The 20,144-nt window shown below is 40.0% G+C and overlaps 1 protein-coding gene across 1 annotated transcript; it reads right to left on the reverse strand.

The window, feature by feature from the left end:
- Positions 1-1,906: 1,906 nt before the first annotated feature.
- LOC134653962 (serine/threonine-protein kinase mTor-like) lies at positions 1,907-19,773 on the reverse strand. Its single transcript, XM_063509328.1, has 13 exons — positions 19,314-19,773; positions 18,162-18,929; positions 15,318-17,893; positions 15,063-15,229; positions 13,967-14,252; positions 12,134-13,875; positions 11,652-11,811; positions 6,310-6,525; positions 5,365-5,550; positions 4,469-4,654; positions 3,770-3,907; positions 3,018-3,194; positions 1,907-2,403 (listed from the first exon to the last, which is right to left on the reverse strand). Exons 1-13 carry the CDS (start codon positions 19,534-19,536, stop codon positions 1,969-1,971), a joined length of 7,260 nt encoding a protein of 2,419 aa, XP_063365398.1. The 5' UTR covers positions 19,537-19,773; the 3' UTR covers positions 1,907-1,968.
- Between the last annotated feature and the right edge of the window lie 371 nt (positions 19,774-20,144).

The raw sequence follows: 20,144 nt of genomic DNA on the forward strand, positions 1-20,144 counted from the left end.
TTGCTAAAATCGTTCGCGAATAGCGAGGTAGATGCACTTTTACCAGCTCTGGACGCACCCTTTGATTCGTACGGTGTATTTAATGTACATACCTAAGTGTACAAAGTGGTGTTAACAAATGCCTGAAACTTAGCCGTATGCCGCAGTGGGCTTCTGGTTTTAGGCCTCCATAGACAATCCAGTCTATGGCACAAAAGTGATAGAAATGATTGTAAATAATGTAATAGCAATAGTCTATACGCGGCTTAAAGGAGTGGGACTTTGAGTATAGTCAACTACAGATATCTGGCCAAACATACATAGGTACCATCTTCTATGTACAGGCGGCAGATCTCAGTGCAGCTGATTGTATTCAATAACAATTTTAAACATTAAAATAAAAGATAAAAGACTTTGTCATATTTAGTATTACAATTTTGTACATTAAATAAATCTTATTCATATCTAATAATAAAATTATAACTGTACAAAGCTTTCCTTCCTTTTCGACTAGGTATCCAATAATTTTAGGATTCCAACCGTTATCATCTCATCAAGGTGCACAAAGTGTTGATAAAATATATAAGGCGGTTATCACAGTGGCACCGCATTATAAAACCGCATCAGTGTGATAACTGCCTAACTTAAACAAACACTACAGACCTCATGTATCAGTGTTGCCAGTAATAAACAAAAATTTCAAAAACGCTTTTCCCTAACCTGGGGGAATCCCCGGCGATGAGTCGACGAAAACATAACACGGTCATTGAAATAAAAGATCGATTCAGCAAGTCTCACAATAAGCCATTACCAGCACAATGGAAGGAAAAGTGATCATAAAATACTGCTTTCATAACAATACCGACACGGTTCTATATTTCCGTAATCATATTTACTAAAAGGAAAAGTAATGTTTTTCAAATCAATAGAAGTATAACTTTGGCAGTAACAGCTTGACTGTTTTTAATTAAGGTGTCGGTTGATGTGCCTCGATAGAGTCGATAGTACAATAATAAATAATCCTCTTTATAGTTAGTTTTTTTTTAGCATTAGAAAGAAGGTAAGCGAACTTGACATGTCTTTTAATTGAAAAACGCTTTTTATAAATCGCAAAAATGCTCACCTACAAACGATAAAGACAAGGACAAAAAACGTAACTAGAAAAACAGGGGATATTTTCAAAAGAAACATGAAAGCAGAAGAATATAAATGATCGTATTTCGATTCATAATTGTTACATATTTGCCGTGACCTATTTTTAAAACATGTTTTTCAATAAAAAGACACATCAAGATTGTTTACCTTATTTCTAATGCTAAAAAAACGAACTATATAGCCCCTGATGTGGAGTAAATTTAAAGGATACAAATCTCATTCCGATTGAAGTTGTTATAGTATAATTTTTGCAAGCTCGTATAATCGTTATCATTATAATCGGTGTAGTCATGCCTCACTTTAGATTTTAATATTTATCAGCATATTTTAATACAATACTTTAGTTGTATAGGAAAGCTATAGATGGCTTATTAACATAACATATCTCTTGAAGAATTGCCTGTTTCGCCAGATATAGAATGGTAAATTGAATAAAACTATTCCTACCATTGTATATGTAATTATGGGTTTTAATAGTTACTGATTTAAATAAAATAATATGTAATCAGTCTTAACACGGCAGTAACAGGTGTCGAATATGCATATAATAAAACATATTTAAGACGGAATTAAAGCTACTGAAGAATACAGAACATCAAATTAGTAAACTTAATAATTAAATCTGAATAAAGCTGTTTATACTCATATTAGCGAAGTAAAGAAACAACCAGTCACTTATTACAGTGAATCCTTCTATAGTAAATAACTTCCATAATGTGAAAATGTGTTAACAGATTTTTAAATTACTTTATCGACAGCTTAGAGGCTTTTTTATATTTATACAAAATAATAATGGCATGATCTCAGGATAACCATTATTTACATATTTCAAAACTACCAGAAGGGACACCACCCCAAATAGCACTGGCATAGATTCTCATTATTCGTGGCTAATTTAATAAGTAGATCCACTTGTTTTGGAACGCTCACCACCGCCTCAATCTGTGGGAAGTCCCGCCCCGTCAGTTTGTCTCTGATTCTATTGAGTATGGACAGCGCGCGCTTGTTGAGGTTAGCTTCCGGCGGTATTTCGACAGATTCGTAGTGTAGATGGTTTCTCGATCTGCTCGGGAGGGAAAGAGAGGAGTCTATGTCGGACGAGAAGGTGGACTCTGTGAGGGAGTGTCGGTCGTTGTCGATGAGCCGCCAGTTGAGCAGCGGGTCGTACACGAAGGCCTCGAGCACGGCCATCACGCTGTCGCGGTGCTTGTGCAGCACGTGCATCACGGCCTCGCAGGTGAAGCGGTAGGTGCCTTCGATGCCCGTTACCTGGGAGTGGAAAAACGTCTGTGGTTTACGACGTAGTAAGCTAAACGAGTGACTGTATTGTGAGACATAAACGGAGGCGAGTGTTTTACTTCGAAACGACTTGAAAACAGGGAATATTGCTGTAGCCAAATTAAATTAATTAACACCAAGCAGTTGAACATTAAGCTTAGAATAAATTTAAAAGTGGAAAAATTACTGTCTTGGGTGAGACTTGATCTCACGGCCTCTAGATCGATACTCCGGCACTCTGCCATTTGAGCCACCAAGACCTCATCCATTGCCAGCAAATCTTTCCACTATATGGGTCAAGGGGACCCTAGCGACATCTACCGTAAGAGCGTTACACTTCTTGAACGGCACTTGAAAATTATTGGAAAACGTAGATCACAGTAATTTTTGGACTGGATTTCTATTTATTTTGTTTATATATATTTTTTAATTCATATAAACTCCATAGCTATTGCTTTTCTGTGCGTAAATTAGACAAAAAATGCTCTCAACGTGCTTTACGCGCAAAGAATAGTACTCGCACCGTAAGGCCCTACAACTGGCGACGTTTCTCAAATATGTCACTTTCTATATCACTGCATCAATGTCAGTAATATCTCCCTCACCTCCATGGCATTGATAAGCATCCTCGTGAGCCGGAAGGGGATCTTCTCCGGGAACTTGTCCCTCGTTTGCGTGACCTCGAAGCAGTCGCCGAAGTCTATGTGCAGGACCTTCCCCGTGACTCGGTGCAGCATGATGTTGGACGGGTGTCGGTCTCCGAGCCCGAGAATGTAGCCCACCTGGTTATAAAAAAAATGATAAATTTGACAGAACAAAGGAATAATTGGTAACAAAAAAATCTTGTAGCAAACCTCCCATCTCCTTCAAAGGAAGTTTAGCGATTTCCAGCTTTAAGTATTGTCGGCTGCAGTCGCAAATCCCTTATCTCCTTCAAGCCATCGGTCAGCTCAATTCAGCGGTCGATACTGTCAGCGTCAAGCGATTCCGCTTTAAGAAGTTTCTCGGGGCTGAGACATTTTCGGATGGTTTACGAATGATTAGTGAACTTACCGACGATGGTTTCTCGTGGCTGAGACATAGAACTATTCGGAATTTGGTACAAATAGAGCCACCACCATTAGATTTTTTTTTTTTATTAATTTTGTTTTTTGTTTGTTTTTGCTGATTCTTAACTAACATAGCCTTTTTTAAGTTTGTAATACAACTAACATTTTTATGGACATACTTAGTCTGAGATAAACGATTTTTATTTTTTATTTATATTTTTTTTATTATTGAACTTGAGCTCTATGTCTTTTCAATAAGGCTTACGTATGATCAGTGAACGTAGCCAACGATGGTATGATATACGAACCATGCTCATGACGGCGAGCGAGCGCGTGTAGTTGGTGCGGCGCTCGAACCACGCCTCGGCGGAGGGGCTCTTCAGCCACAGCAGGCGCGCCAGGTCGTTGCCTGGCGTTTGGGATAGCGTGTGCTCGAACACTTCCACCTGGAAGAAGGTTCCAGTTAGGATTTTCCGTGGAAACTAATTACAGCTTTATAAGTTGACTAGCGACCTAGCTTCGCACGGGTTAACAAATTATACATAAACTTTCATCTATCTATTAAAAATAAAACCCGGCCAAGTGCGAGTCGGACTCGCGCACGGAGGGTTCCGCACCATCAACAAAAAATAGAGCAAAAAAATCGTGTTTGTTGTATGGGAGCCCCCCTTAAATATTTATTTTATTTTTAGTATTTGTTGTTATAGCGGTAACAGAGATACATCATTTGTGAAAATTTCAACTGTCTAGCTATCGCGGTTTATGAGATACAGCCTGGTGACAGACGGACGGGCGGACAGAGCGAAGCCTTAGTAATATGGTCCCGTTTTTTACCCTTTGAGTACGGAACCCTAAAAACCGCATCAGAATCCGTTGCGTAGTTTTAAAGATCTAAGCATACATAGGGACAGACAACGGGAAGCGACTTTGTTTTATACGATGTAGTGAAGTTGATGCGATTGTCATCTTGGCCACTAAACTTTGTGCTAGGTGCCAAAATAAATCACCTTTTGCATCAACAAGAGCTTGGGGAAGTCCGAGGCCATTCTCAGCATGATCTGCTGCTCGGTGTTGAGGCCTATCTTGACGTTCTTCTTGTCCCTGTAGTCGATGATGAGGTTGTACAGGGTGTCGCACTGTGGCACCCAGCCGATCAGCCCGGAGTTGGGCGACAGCGGGACCACGGCGTATCTCTGAGCACAGACAATTAGAAAATTATATAAGCAGTTATGATAGTAATAACTAACAACGCGGGCTCTGTGACTCTGTAAAAATCTTGGCCTCTGACACTAGAGATTCCGGGGAAGAGTCCTTTCTACGCCACTGCCGTCAAGGTATGAGTAAAACATTATAACCGGTTTATTTCATGCAAAGTTTAAAATTGCCTATTTGAGGAGTGTCTTTTCAAAAGGGTTTATTTTTTCTGGGAATCTATTTCTAAATTGGACCTTAAGTTTTCTTGAGCAAGGTTCTCTCTAGAAGTACCGCTAAGAAAAAAATAAACCCTTTTGAAAAGACACTCCTCATTTATACACATCTGTATACTTACCAAAAAGTCAATATACGATTTAGTTATAGACATAGACCATACCTTATAGCAATAATGTTTGGGCAGTTAACTGTGTCGACGATGGTTGTAATACTCCGAAATTTTGCTCCTAAGGCCCACTTGCACCATCCCACTAACTCAAGGTTAAGCGGATAAACCGTTAACCTAATATCAAATTGTACTGGTAACCATGGTAACTCCTGATTTATCCGGTTAAACCCGGTTTTGTGAAATGGTGCAAGTGGCGCTAAGTGTTCTTGATGTAACCATTTAAGACCAATTTTTTACGTCAAACCATGAGTTAATGACCCCGGGCTTGCAGTTGAAGCAGCTCTTGTTTTTCTAGTCGTTTACCTGTATGGCCAGATCGTGTCGGTACGTGTTGGTATCTGCTTGCAGCAAAGCATTGACGAGCCCGAACAGCTGCATGACGCGCTCGTCTTGCCGTAAGTCCTCGTGGCCCTTCAGGAGGAACATGTATTGCTTGCCGTCGGACCCTTGGATGGTGAGGCGGCGGGGGCGCTGCTTCGACTTTATTACCTGGGTAACAAGGTTCAAATTAATCCTGATCACTCTGACTTAATAACTATACACGGTGCTAATGTATCAATCAACTACAGTCTGAAAAGTGGTACCTCTTCTCAAAAAACATCGTTAAAAATCCTGAAACACGTTTTTAGGGTTCCGTAGCCAAATGGCAAAAAACGGAACCCTTATAGATTCGTCATGTCTGTCTGTCTGTCCGTCTGTCTGTCCGTCCGTATGTCACAGCCACTTTTCTCCGAAACTATAAGAACTATACTGTTGAAACTTGGTAAGTAGATGTATTCTGTGAACCGCATTAAGATTTTCACACAAAAATAGAAAAAAAACAATAAATTTTTGGGGTTCCCCATACTTCGAACTGAAACTCAAAATTTTTTTTTTCATCAAACCCATACGTGTGGGGTATCTATGGATAGGTCTTCAAAAATGATATTGAGGTTTCTAATATCATTTTTTTCTAAACTGAATAGTTTGCGCGAGAGACACTTCCAAAGTGGTAAAATGTGTGTCCCCCCCCCTAACTTCTAAAATAAGAGAATGATAAAACTAAAAAAAATATATGATGTACATTACCATGTAAACTTCCACCGAAAATTGGTTTGAACGAGATCTAGCAAGTAGTTTTTTTTTAATACGTCATAAATCGCCTAAATACGGAACCCTTCATGGGCGAGTCCGTCTCGCACTTGGCCGCTTTTTTTGTTTTAGTACCGCCCAATACAAACAATTTCGAGTCAAAATCACACAACTTACTTGCAAATGACTGTGTATATGGGAGATCCTGATAATCTTCTCATTGGGCACGTACGAGCCGGGTACAGCCAGCTCGAAGTCCCGACATGAGTGCAGTTTTCGACTGACGTATTGCAGCTCGAGCGAGGCGAGCGAGCGGAACTGCGCCGTGATGCGGCGGAACACGTGGTAGTACAGGTCCCATGCCTCATTGAGGTGTCGGTCGTCGTTGGATTCCTGCGTGAATAGTTCAGCGATTAGGGTCGGCAACGCGCATGTAACACCTCTGGAGTTGCAGGCGTAGGTACAACCAGTGCGGTGACTTTACCATCAGGCGGGCCGTGTGCTTGTTTGCCACCGACGTGGTAAAAAAAATCGTACTACATATTAGTAATGGATAGTATACTACTAGTAGAGGTGCTTCAGCGGTGAGCTATTTATTGTGTATGTGTATCGATGTTTTTATTATTTTAAAATAGCCATTGAGCATTACATACATATTGCACCATTTATACTGAAGTACACCCAACAAAGCACAAAATTCAAACTTTTGTATGGACCACCGACCCTACATTTTTCAAATTTGCCGCCTTTTTTCTAGTGGCGGAAATAACTTGCCAAACTATAGTTTGTCAAAGGACTGTCTCATTTCAAACATAGAGAGAATCATACTATCTTTGTCTTACACTAGTACTAGCACCGAAAAGAAAAGGATGAGTATAGTTTTTTTGTTCTTACTTACTGACAAATTGGTTTGACCATCTATATATGTGCGCCGTGTTTATTAGCATATTAGCATGCATAAAAGATTTCAGCACGCGAATAATGCAATAACTGTGGAACAGGCTTAAAAATAACATATTTGTTTTCGTTCCTGGTAACACAAAGATGTTCTGTCATTTCCCGCGTAAATGCCATAGAAGGTAGCATCCTATAGAAGTGGTCTACGCGTGCCTCCGTGAGGGACAAAACATACGCAATGCGATGATATGATTGGTCGAATTTATTTGTTGCCCACCATAATCCATACTAATTTATGGTGGGGAATTAAAAAAATGTGAGACTGTGACAAGGACAAACAATAATAGCGCTTTCGCTGCTACTCCTACTGAAAGATACATAAGACTATCCCGTTCTGTCAATTATCCCCACCACTCATGCCCAATCCAGTTTAATACTAGATTCATAGTAAATGCCAATGCCGTTGGCCCATCCATTTGGCCGGCCGTTGTCGCTGTAATGTCAAAATTGTCATTGCTCATTGCCAATTTGCCAAATAATTGAAATGAAAACGATTGTTTCCTTGTATGTTTTTTAAATATTTGTTTAATTTCATACTTTCTATCCAATTATTTATGACTCGTCTCTGGATTGATTAATATCTGGACTGATTAATATATTAAGTGACCTTGGCTTTGGAAATTTCAATCAAAATGGTAAGCAGTATACAATTATTTTTAAGTACTTATTGCATTTTACTATTTTGGAATAAATAAATGTACACCTATCCACTGAATGCTAGCATGGTCCAAATTTGAATTGTTTGATAGATATCCAGCTATTGCATTCAGAATGTAATAGAGATTAAAACGCAGCTGCGCAGTTTCATATTCTTCTTATCACAATTATTTTGCAGGACACGGAGCCTTCAGCAGAGAAACTTCTTGTAAGCAAAGACAATGTTTCATCAGCACCCAAGAGGAAACGTGATTCCACAACTCCAAAGGCTATATCTTATTCTGTGGCCTCTGTGAGTGTTCAATGCGAACCAATACCAACTGAAGATAAAACTACAAACTACAATAGCCTAAAACTAAAGACATCACAATCAACACAAACTGACACGTCTGAAAAACCATCTTTATGTGGTGCAACATCACAGTTGGAATCTGTAAACAGTATCACCGAGAACAATTTACAGCAAGATAATTTCTTTATAAACCTAATTTGTCCAAAAGGAAATTTAGGCATTCCAAAGCAATTCCAGTGGGTCCTGAAATATATTTGTGAGCAAAACGACAGTGAACTATCGGAACTCACTCTCATTATAACACTTTTTAAGATAAAGCAAAATGGATGCTTGAGAGAAATTGGTGACCAGTTTGAGATACCCAAGTCAGAAATAACAGACATGTTTGTAAAAGGGACAGCATGTCTTGCAAACTTCTTCCAAAACCTGATCTATCTACCCGCACCACATCAAATAGAAGCACAACTGCCACCTGAGTTCAAAGTAAGATATCCCAATGTGCAGTGCATATTACATAGCCTTGAGATAGAAATTGAAATGCCAGCACAGTCAAACCAACTGCATCAAGCACAAACCTGGTCAGAAGACAAATATAACAACATACTGAAATATTTGATTGGATATACACCCAAAGGGTTTGTGGCTTTTGTCTCCAAAGGTTATGGAGGTGGGATTTCTGACAAAGATATGCTAGAGAGGAGCAATTTAACAGACATTTTGCCCCCTAATGCTGTAGTTATGGCAGAATGGCAGAAAAATAGTTTTGTGGGTGTTGAAAGTTATCTGATGACGAAAGGTGTGAGGCTTCTTCGCCCAAACCATCCTGGTATTAACTCTAGCGCTGAACCTGCACAAGAACAGGTTGCTCAAGCAAAAGCTATCAAATATTTAAGAGTACGACTTGAGAGGATGACTAAGCAATTGAGACAGTTTGAAATGTTAACCAATGTCAAGTCCGAGCATATAAAGTATATGGATCAAATACTCATAATAGCTTGTGGATTAGTAAATTTACAGGCAAAACCAACAAAAAATAAGTAATAACATGAAGTATTATTTTCTTTTTATTAAGTAAACCTTAAGAGTCTTAAGACTGAAACTTAATTTTAGTTGCATAGGTACTTGGCATCATGCATAAAGTAGGCGTTTTTTTTATTATTTGTTAGTATGTTATGGTAAAAATGTTAATTTTCAATATACATATAACTTTAATATGAATGTAGAGTCTGAAGTCAGAAAATTATCTCGTCTGATACTAATGTGTAAGTAATTTCCTAATAAATGAATAACTATGCCCACGCCTTTACATTTACTTTGCTGCTGATTCCTACATTCCTACTAACAGTAATAATATTAACTGCTTGAACGATAAGTGACAAATTTAATCAAGTTACAAGTATCTTGCGTCATTCTCTCTGTTATTCGTCATTCCAATCATTACACTGTCAATAGTGCAAATCAAAACCGTGTCATTACTCCAATCTTGTAAGGAACATAATATTTAAACTAACTTCATTACTTGACGTCATTCCAATCACTATACTATCATCAGTAATGTCATTTTTAGGGTTCCGTAGCCAAATGGCAAAAAACGGAATCCTTACGGATTCGTCATGTCTGTCTGTCCGTCCGTCTGTCCGAGTATGTCACAGCCATATTTTCCGAAACTATAAGAACTATACTGTTGAAACTTGGTAATTAACCGCATTAAGATTTTCACACAAAAATAGAAAAAAAAAACAATACATTTTGGGGGTTCCCCATACTTAGAACTGAAACTCAGTAATTTTTTTTTCATCAAACCCATACATGTGGGGTATCTATGGATAGGTCTTCAAAAATGATATTGAGGTTTCCAATATCATTTTTTTCTAAACTAAACATAGTTTGCGCGAGAGACACTTCCAAAGTGAAGAGAATGATAAAACTAAAAAAAATATATGATGTACATTACCATACAAACTTCCAACCAAAATTGGTTTGAACGAGATCTAGTAAGTATTTTTTTAATACGTCATAAATCCCCTAAATACGGAACCCTTCAATGATTGTCATGGGCGAGTCCGACTCGCACTTGGCCGCTTTTTTTAAAGTAATGTCATTAGGTACTCACACTGACTTAATATAAAAGAAATAGACACACAAAGCAGAACAAAAACGTCAAGAAATGTGGATCCCGATGACGTTTCGCACCATTTGCATTGATGATAAAAACGCTTACGTAAATTTTGAGTCAAGATAAATGTTTCGTACAGAAAAGAGCTTAATGTCGTAAGCATTAAGTGTCAAATTTGCAAACATAAGTACCAACACTGTTAAAAAATTTAGTCCGATGGCACTAAACGTAACGTATTTACGTCAAACAACGTCAAACGAGAATAATGAACGAATGGAGTCACTTTGGTACACTTTAATATGTATTACTGTACAGGAAAATATTAAAATTGAAGTGATAAAAAAAACAAATTTAATTTAATCGGGAGCTCAAATAAAATTAATTCGTGGTTCAAATTCAAACAAATTAAATTTTTAATTCGTAAGTATACGTCTTTAAATACTAATTTCCTTGAAATAAATTCTACTTATTAAATAACTGTGTATTTAAGATCTACATTTACTCATAGCACGGGTGCACGGGGACATTTAGATACTGATTGGATTTTTTTTATAAAGTCTACCTATACTTTATAAAAAAAAAATCCTGTGGTTGTCATTGTGTTCCGACAGGTTTAGCATTTACAGTTAGTCGATATAAGCCCTTATTGGTGGTATATATGTCGGAAACAGGGAAATGGGCCAAACACACAAGTGCCGTTTTGCCTTGTTTAAAACTGCATCACCCCTATCTCTTGCTATAATTAAATAGCAGTCCACTTTGCACGTCACATAGGTTTTCTTGGAAATCTTCAATTTAAACATAATATTATTTCTTATGAATTCCATATAAAAATATAAAAAAATATTGACCTCACATCGACTCAATAGAATTTTGTTCCTTGACATCCCTTCTTTGGTACTAACAAATTAATTTATTCAAAACATAAAATTACCACCAGATTACATAAATTATGTAATGCTATCCAAAGAACTAACCGAAAGAAATACATTCCATCCTTTTTCCTTGTTTTATCATTGTTATTTTTACATATTTTAACGGCACATTTCGTAATTGTTGACAACTTCACATTTGAGCGTTTCAAACAAGACTAAACGAAAAAGTAATGCATGATCTGTTTTGACATCACTTTTGTGGGGCCATTTTTGGCGGCTGATTGGGTATCCAGTTCTTTATACTATATCAATGGGTACTCATAATGTAAGTATTGTGAATACCGGTGGCGACACGGTGGGGAAAGCTTTTTATGTAACTTTTATATGACGGCCGCTTTCATTCAAAACAGATTTATTCAAGTCTATATACATTTAGATGAAGGAGGCGCGACTCGAGAAAATGAACAGTACATATATGTAGCAGCAGAAGTTGCTAAGAGGGCGTGGTGAGTGAGTAGTGAGGTTGAGGGAGAAAGGTATTTATCGATTTTATTGTCATTTTGAACACCGTGCCGAAATTAGCAACTTCTGACTGTACTAGGTACTGCCTACAGCACAGTACCTTGTACATCTCGCCCCACCGCTGCGCCGCGTCCAGGTCGCGCCCGTACATCTGCAGGAACGAGACCTCCTTCAGAGATTGCGGGGGTCGTGCTAGCATGGCGTGCATACGCTCTAGTGTGCGCGCCATGCCTTTGTAGTCCTTCTCGCTGAAATATAGTCTGCAGGCAAAAAGGGGCTTTATTTGAAGGCAATAACAGCGACTCTTACGAAATCAGAATCCAGATATGTATAAATATTATCCCACTTAAAATAAGGCTGAGTTTACAGGTAGTAGCCGGTAGCCGACTTGTAAAAAAACTTACGCGGAACAACGAGTTGTGTTTTGTAGCGATAGCTTAGATGTGAACCTTAACGTAGCCTAGGCTTGCCCCTAGTAGCTAGACTATTGTTATTGATACCTACATACTTCAATTTTATAAAAAATCATATAGTGCTACTAATATAATTGATAAAACCAATCAATAGTTAAATTACACGCACCTTGACGCTTCATCCAACGCAATAAACACTTGATCGTGCCACAATATAGCCACCTTGATCAGCTCCTCCGATATGATGGCGGCCTCATCCACCAGGTTCTGCGAGTGCACGCACATCGTCTTCAAAATGTAATGTGCCGCATTCTTACGCGTCACGAATGAAGATTTCGTTGCCACTGTCAACGGATAAACCAACGCTTGAGGATGCAGTTTGCTGATATCTATCAGCAGTATATGGACTAGCTTTGCCACCAAACTTCTTGGCGAATCTATCCTGGCGATCAACTGAGGTATCACTTGGAGCCATATATTTATGTCGATCTGCCTTATCCCTTCGAATAGCGCGTCGTAAACTGTAGGGTTGTGGCCGTGATCGAACCATAGGGTTAGCAGTCTTAGAGTGTCTTGAAGAGAGCTCCCGTTGGAGATGCTGATGGACTTGAAGAAGCCTTCAATAGCGGGTATCGTGTGTGTATTTATGAAGTCTGCTCTGGATACTTTCTTCTCGCTTGAGCCACCGGCTACGCTGCTTTCGGACATATTATCTTGCTGTTTGTAAAACAGAACGGTCTCGAAGTTCATACATGCCCAGGCGTGGCAGCCTTTATACCATTCAGGGGCTAGAATAGTAGCAGCGGAATAGTTCCTGAGAATCTCTGGGATGGATAGTTCGTTGATCTCTTGAAGGGATTCGCACCAAGACCCAAGTTTGAGATGGCAGCGCGCGAGCAGACGACATTGCTCTTCATTGTCGGGTTCAGAACTATCCACAAACCTCTGCAGAATATCGTAGGCGTATCTCTTGTTACCGGCTTCCCAAAGATTCTTGCTGTAAGCTAGAACTATCCTAGGATCCTGCGTGTGGAGTAGAACATCTGGGTTGTTGATCGGGTCGCTTCCAATTATAGACAGGACAATTTTATGCGCTTGATTTAAAGCTCCAGTTTTCCGGCATAGAGATGCAAATTTCAGCCAGGTTTGGAAATCTTCGCGCGGACTTAGAACAAGACTTCTTATCTGCAGCAATTTCCTCCAGTCTTCAACCAGTCTCTGGCCGCCTTGCAGGCGCGACCACCACGTTTTACGGATAGTGCTTCTCCGTTCTTCTACCAGTTTGTAGGTGACGACTTCTTCGAGTTCTGTCAGCAGCTGCGCGTTGACTAGCGCGCCATAAGCCCTCTGATAGCTTTCTGTAACTACCGCCGTCAGTTCCGTATCAAGAAGACTCCTGGCCAAGTCGATGTAATGCCTGGACTCGGGCCATTGGCTCTCGTGGATTGCTAATATAGCTCTGTAGAAAGCGCCTTCCTGAGTATCCTCTGGTATGCAATCAGCATTTTTCTTCAAAGCGTCCCACTCTTGAAGGCCCCAGGAAGCTGCCGCTGCGATTTTTGCCGATTTCTTTCGAACTTCATCAGACAAGGTGTCCCATTGGTCAGATGTGATATTGTAAAGTTTACGCCACTCCCCCATCGCTTCCAAACACCTCATAAGGCCTAGTTTCGACTCGTCATCCTGTGGTTCGACTTCTAACTTCTTATTATAAAGGTCCAAAGCCTGGTCCCAGTTGTGAAGCTTCTCGTACCAGCGGACGTGTACGTTTAGCGAGCAGTCGCCATCCTTCTTTTGCATGATAACTTTTTCTAGCAAACCGTTGGCCGCTTCTTTCTGTTGTAACTTGTTGTTGATGTGTATGAGAGCTTCGACCACTTGTGTGGACGGATTGTTGCGATACTCTTCTTCCTGCAATGTTATGTTTGATTATTGTCACAATTTTTTTTAAATAATTTCTAGCGTCACTTTATTTCTACTTTCTACAGGCTGTCTAACTTACCTTGTAATATAACGCTTTCGCGTAAGCTTTGCAATTGATCGCAGTATCTCCTAACAACCTAATCGATATCGGCAGTTCTCCCTTCTTGCAATGCTCCATAAACTCCGCCAACGTGAGCACAGCGAGCGCCACATCAGGCGCGTCCGGCACGGCCAGCGCGCTCTCCAGCGCGTTGGACAGCGAGCGTCGGGACTGCTCGCCCAGCTCCGTCCAGCACGAGACGAACGCCGCGTTGAACAGGTCGTACGCGAGTTGAGGGTAGTTTTGGGCGAGGGTGGAGCATGCCCTAAAATGACATAATACACATTCTAGATATAAATTACATAATTACGAAACGTGATTTCCTTTAAAAAGTAGACTGAAATAATTGTGAAGTAATTAATGGAATGTTGGGGCTATTCATAAATTACGTCATTTCAAATTAATTAGGGGGGGGGGGACATCGGACATCGGATGATGGTAGCAAGACGTAGGAGGAAACGGGGTCATTCGAAGCATGATTTTTGGATGGTTTTTGGGGGGCGTCAAAAATCGTCAAAAATTGATGACGTAATTTATGGACAGCCCCTTTGATTGGGAGGAAAGCCACATAAAAAGGGCGGAATAATAGGTGTGAGCCCAAATATATGAATCAGGGATGTTGCGAACATCCGCATCCGCATCCGCAACCGCGGAACTTCCGCATTATTTTCAACATCCGCATCTGCATCCGCATCCGCATAAAATCGATGCGGAGCTTATGCGGATGCGGATGTCGAACAAGTCGGTACAGGAACGTCTTAGTGGCGGCGTAAGTGCTAAGTAATTTCGTCATTACCTATAACGAAATCGTCTAGATCCAGAAAAGTCGGCCAAGTTACTGTTTATTAAATATAACGCACCTATATTCTTGCTCAAATACTAAACGTTTCGTTTTTTTTTAATAACAAAATACTAAAAATGGAATATTTGACGTTTTCTAAGTACCTAATCTTGACATCCGCATCCGCATCCGCATCCGCGGATGTGAGCCTTTAAATATCCGCATCCGCATCCGCATCCGCGGATGCCAAAAAATCTGCATCCGCAACATCCCTGATATGAATGCTGATGTTACCTGATAGCGGGGCTATTGGACTCGTTAAGGAAGGTGACGCTCAGATCCCGCAGCCACTCCAACCAGTCCTCTTTAGTGATGAGGCTGCTGACTGCCCAACTTTTCCGCAGCTCGTACAGGTTTACTGATAGCTTCTGCATCGTTTGCATCTCGTTCGTAGCTACCACCTGCAGAAGATGTAGCCACATTGTATTAAACAGTAAAAACATTTGTAGATTAATTAAACCAATTTACGAATAAATAATTAAAACTCACGTCTTTCTTCCGAAGCCGCATACGAGTTTCGTCCATGTAATCATCATCGCAGGCCAGAGTAGAAACCACTTGCAATCGCGTAATCAATACGATGTACTGTGGACATTGGATTTTGTGCTTCATCATGAGCCTTTCCATCGAAGGTATGTAGTCGACATACTCCCTCCCGAGCTGAATGATGAGCGCGCACAGTGTGTTCATAGCAGTTTGTCTCAACGGCGGGTTGGTGTCCAAAACGCGGGCTAGTGCTTGAATTATAGTCGCCGAATAAGGCTTGAAGTACAAGTAAATCGATAGATGCTCAATTGTCTCCATTGCTAGCTTCGAAACAGATTGCGGAATGTTCCTCCCATCAAACAAAGCAGTAATTGCTGGTACTATCGACAAAAGTACATCATCCAGATTATTCTCGAATTTTTGTATAGTTAATAGCAGTTTTTCAGTCAAGAACTTGTCTTTGCTCCTGTCGTATCTGAGGATACGCAGAATATTCGGCAATACCTTTCGCAAGTAAACTTTGAACTCTGTTCCTATGGCAACTGTTATGTGTTCGACGAGCATTATCAGCGTCGGTTGCAGAGGAGTGTCTGGAGTCCAATACTCCCTGATGATATCGAAAATCTCTTCCAAGTAGTTCCGAATGTGTATTTTAACGACCGTTATCAGTTGCGCCAACTGGGTGAAGAGGAATTCACGGAAGTTAGCGCTCTCTGTTGTGCGTATGACGTATAAGAGGCTCGGCGTGACACGGGATATGTATGGAACACATTTAATGCCAAGCGACTGGAATATGAAGGTTACTGAGTGTACAGCGCTTGTGTGGTGCTGGGCCAGTAAAGGGTCTCTCAGGATTCGCATGAGGCATGTCAACACAACGGCCGGGTAGAACTCATCTAGCACTATCGGCGACATATTTACCAACATCTCATTCGTGTTCAAGTCAAAGTTATCAGTAGTCGCCGTCTCGTCGATGGCGGGTATCAAAGTCGAAACTGTTTGAAAATCTATCAAACCCTGATTAACCTTATGCTTATATGGATCTAAGGCGCCCAGAAGACCTAGGACTCGAATAGTTTCGCGCCTGTCCCTGCTCTGCTGTTCCGATTTCAAAAAGCTTAAGAGCATGTCCATCAGTTGAGGGTATTCCATGTAAGGTGTGACCACGTGGCCGGTAGCACTGATGACTTGGCCAAATGACCACAGAGCGATACTTCTCTTCTCTGGTTGATTGGGATCTGATAGCAATTCAAGCTGAATGGAGATGAGTTCTGGCAGCCACTGGTGTAGGGCGTGCCCACCGCCGTACACTTCCGCTAAATCTCCAATGGCTTTAAGAATAGACGAAATCATTATAGGATTGCTTTCTTTTTCTCTAAGTTTAGGTACGAGCACTTTCAATATGGTGTCAACGAACTGTCTCGTAATTCGTGGTGCATGCGAAATTATATTGTTGACCATTCTCAATGACTGTTCCTTGTTTCTTGCAGATTCAGAATATTGTAGTTCCATTAATATCTGAACAAACAGTTGACGGAGCGTGGGCGTTGTGTAGCTCGGATTAATGTTGCTGAGTCTCCCAATCACGCACAGCGCGAGTTCGCTCACCTCGACATTGGAGTCATTGATAGCCACAAACAGACAACTTAGGTGTTCTTCTACAGCCAAATACTTATCAAACGCGGGATTTGTGAATATTTCCAGTACTCTGTATCGAACTTCATGGTCAAAATCTGAGCGACCTAGAGCGAGAAGTTTTCCTAAAGACTCATCAATAAGCATATGGAGAGTTCTCGAGTTTGTGACTGAACATCGCTCGATGGCTTTGATAAGAAGTTTCGCGGCCGTCTTTACAGCCTCCATCCTGATGTCGTGTTGCTCACTTAGGAGATAATGATCTGTGCATCTTCTTATGAAACTCATCAATGTATTGTTCCATTCGAAATCGAATGCGCCTAACGTGCGTAACGCTAAGACTAGTTTGTTAGCGTCATGGGGCTCAACCAGCAATGCTGAAGATAACAAATGTACGATCTGCTGCTCTGAACTATTTGGAGCGTAAGGTTTTTTCCTCAAAATTAAAGACAGCATGTTCAAAAGTTTTTCAGTAATATCTTTCTTTAGTGAGGGTACATTTTGACTTAGCTCTTTAAAGCAAGTTGTCAGCTGAGCACTCAATCCCGTGGCACACATTGGATCTAACAGCTCTCTTACTTCATTGGCCACATTTTCCTTCATAGCAAAGCCTAATAGGGTCACACAGTTAAACAAGGGTGTGTCAGACCCTACTCGCTTCTTAGGAGTCTCTTTCAGGGGTAAAGTTAGTTTAATAATCTCAATAATCCTACCTAAGTATGTCTGGATGTCTGTCTCAACTGCTACACAAATGAGGCCTAATGTAGTAAACGCCATAGCCCTTTCTTTTTCTCTTCCTCTTAGAAACGTGATCAGGTGGTTGATGGTGGATTTAAGATGTCTTTTGGAAAACACTTCTCTGTTAAATGCAGCCAGTCGAGGTATCATTAGCAACAGCATTTGATGGACATTGTGAGCTCTGGATATTTGCTGTGCCATAACATCTGTAACAGACAAAGAGTACCATTAAATACTGATAAAATAAATACATATAATGAAAAGTTAAATCTATGAAGTTAACATGCTCAATTAGGCAAGGTTCAGAAGTTTGTAACATCAGCATCACCGTCCCTATGAATATTAAATCTTGACCAATTTAAAAATAGCGATAGCCACTTAACTTTTGGGCATGTATAATGTTCTGATAAAATGTTCAATTAGGCAAAGTTACTTCAGCAGGTTTAAAAACTTTAATCAGGAGCAGATAATTACCTGAGCAAATCTTTTCATATTTTTCAGTAATAAGTTGTTTACAAATATTGGACTCATAGATAACAGTTTGATGTTTCTCCTCAGCAAAATGTTGCTGACTCCATGAAGTCTGTATCTTAGTGCTCAGAGACATTATCTCATCAGATGTGTCCTGCTCAGCATCCAGTTTCTGCATTAGGGCTGTGTACTGCTTTTCCCAGGCCGAGTTGGAACATCTCAGGAGTTCATTGAGAATCAATAATGCACCATGCACATGGTCATCCCTACTTAGACCTTTCTCTCTTATTGGCTGGTCAGTAAAAGATGTCATAGCTTCTTCATAACATTCAGAATACCATTGAATTTTATTTATCTGCTCTGGCTGTTCCCTCTGAGCAGTGACCACCAAAGCTGCTCTCAGTGCTTTGGCTGCTGCTTCTCGTATCTGATCTTTTGGATCTCTCAAGGCTATCACGATGTGGTTGAAGAATTTAGTAATTTGCTGGTAGAACCATGATGGCATAGCAATAGCCAGTTCCTTTAGAATAAGGACTGCAGATAGCCTTTTCCCCTCATTCCTTTCTTCTGAGAGCCATTCATAGCATCTCTTCATCTCCTGCTCAACATACTCCCCTCTCTTTACACCCAATGTGGCAGCTAATCGCCCCATTGCTTTGGCTGCAAGCTCAACAATGCCAATGTCGGTGGAAGGGAAGACATTTCTTAAATACTGGGTGTAGCGAATGGTCCTGGTTTTTGTTGTTTCCGTATCGCCTCCAATTAAACATACTGCAAACAACATAATAATTTTATATGTTTGGAGGATAAACCATTGATTTATAGTATTTATACATATTATACAAACTGAAGGACCATACAGTACAGTTAGTTATTAAATGTTTCAGCTTTAATTAAGCTTGAATTTATATTTTACATGCATACATTAATACATATTGACTTCACATAAGATGTTGACCTACTTAAACTTCAGTTATAAAGCTATAGATAGTATGCCAGATTGAAAATTTCAAAAAATGTTTACCAAATTCGGTGCATTTTTTAACGTACAGACTTAAATGAACACAAAACACTCTTTAACTTTATGAAACAGCCCGTACAAACAGGGCCCATCGATTGATTCAATTAAAATATAACCTATACAACTACACATACCAATGGTGAGTATTCCAGCTTTCTTCTCATTGTTGTCGTAGCTGGACGTGAGCGTATGAATCTGCTGGTTGAATTCATCCAGCACCTGCGCCAACGTCTCCGGGGACAGCTCCCGCAAGTCTGTCTTCGCAAAGTGTAACAGCTCGCGGATAGCTTTATGTCTCGTCTCCGAGTGCCGTGACTTCAGCCCGGCCACGAGCTCGGACACAGTTAGCCCCGTCATTTCTATTAATTAACGGGCTATCCTCCTAATTACATCCAAACACTGAGTATGAGTATTCACATAATAACAAACTGACTACTTAGAATAGAAGATAGGTTTACCAAAGCTCTATCGCTTAGCCATTATAGATATGGCAATATAAAACACTACTAAACCGGATACCTATAATACTAGTACTCTTTTCTTTATAAGGTAAATTTGTTTAAAGTGTAAACAAAAATATACAGCAAAACATGCGGCCTCACTGACATAAACATAATGACTGATGACAGTGACACTTGGTACAGATAAAGATAACAATGAAGATGCAATGAAGTTATAATAACACTTGCGATGACTGACACAGACGCAAACATGTCAATAACGGAATTAGAATAACATTAATAAAAAAAAAGAACGAAAGAATGCTTTAATGACAATAATAAATCTGCACAAATAAAAAATATGAAAAAGTATATCTAGAAATCAATATTTGTTTACACTGCCATCTATTGAAATAGTTGTAGAAGTGCAATCAAACAAAGCAAGAATGACGCGTGTATTTTCAATACTTTCTACTTGTCATCCATCCACCAACCACAAACAACGAATTGGAGTTGAGTAATACC

The sequence above is a fragment of the Cydia amplana genome, chromosome 14 (genome assembly GCF_948474715.1).
Source record: "Cydia amplana chromosome 14, ilCydAmpl1.1, whole genome shotgun sequence".
NCBI lineage: Eukaryota > Metazoa > Arthropoda > Insecta > Lepidoptera > Tortricidae > Cydia > Cydia amplana.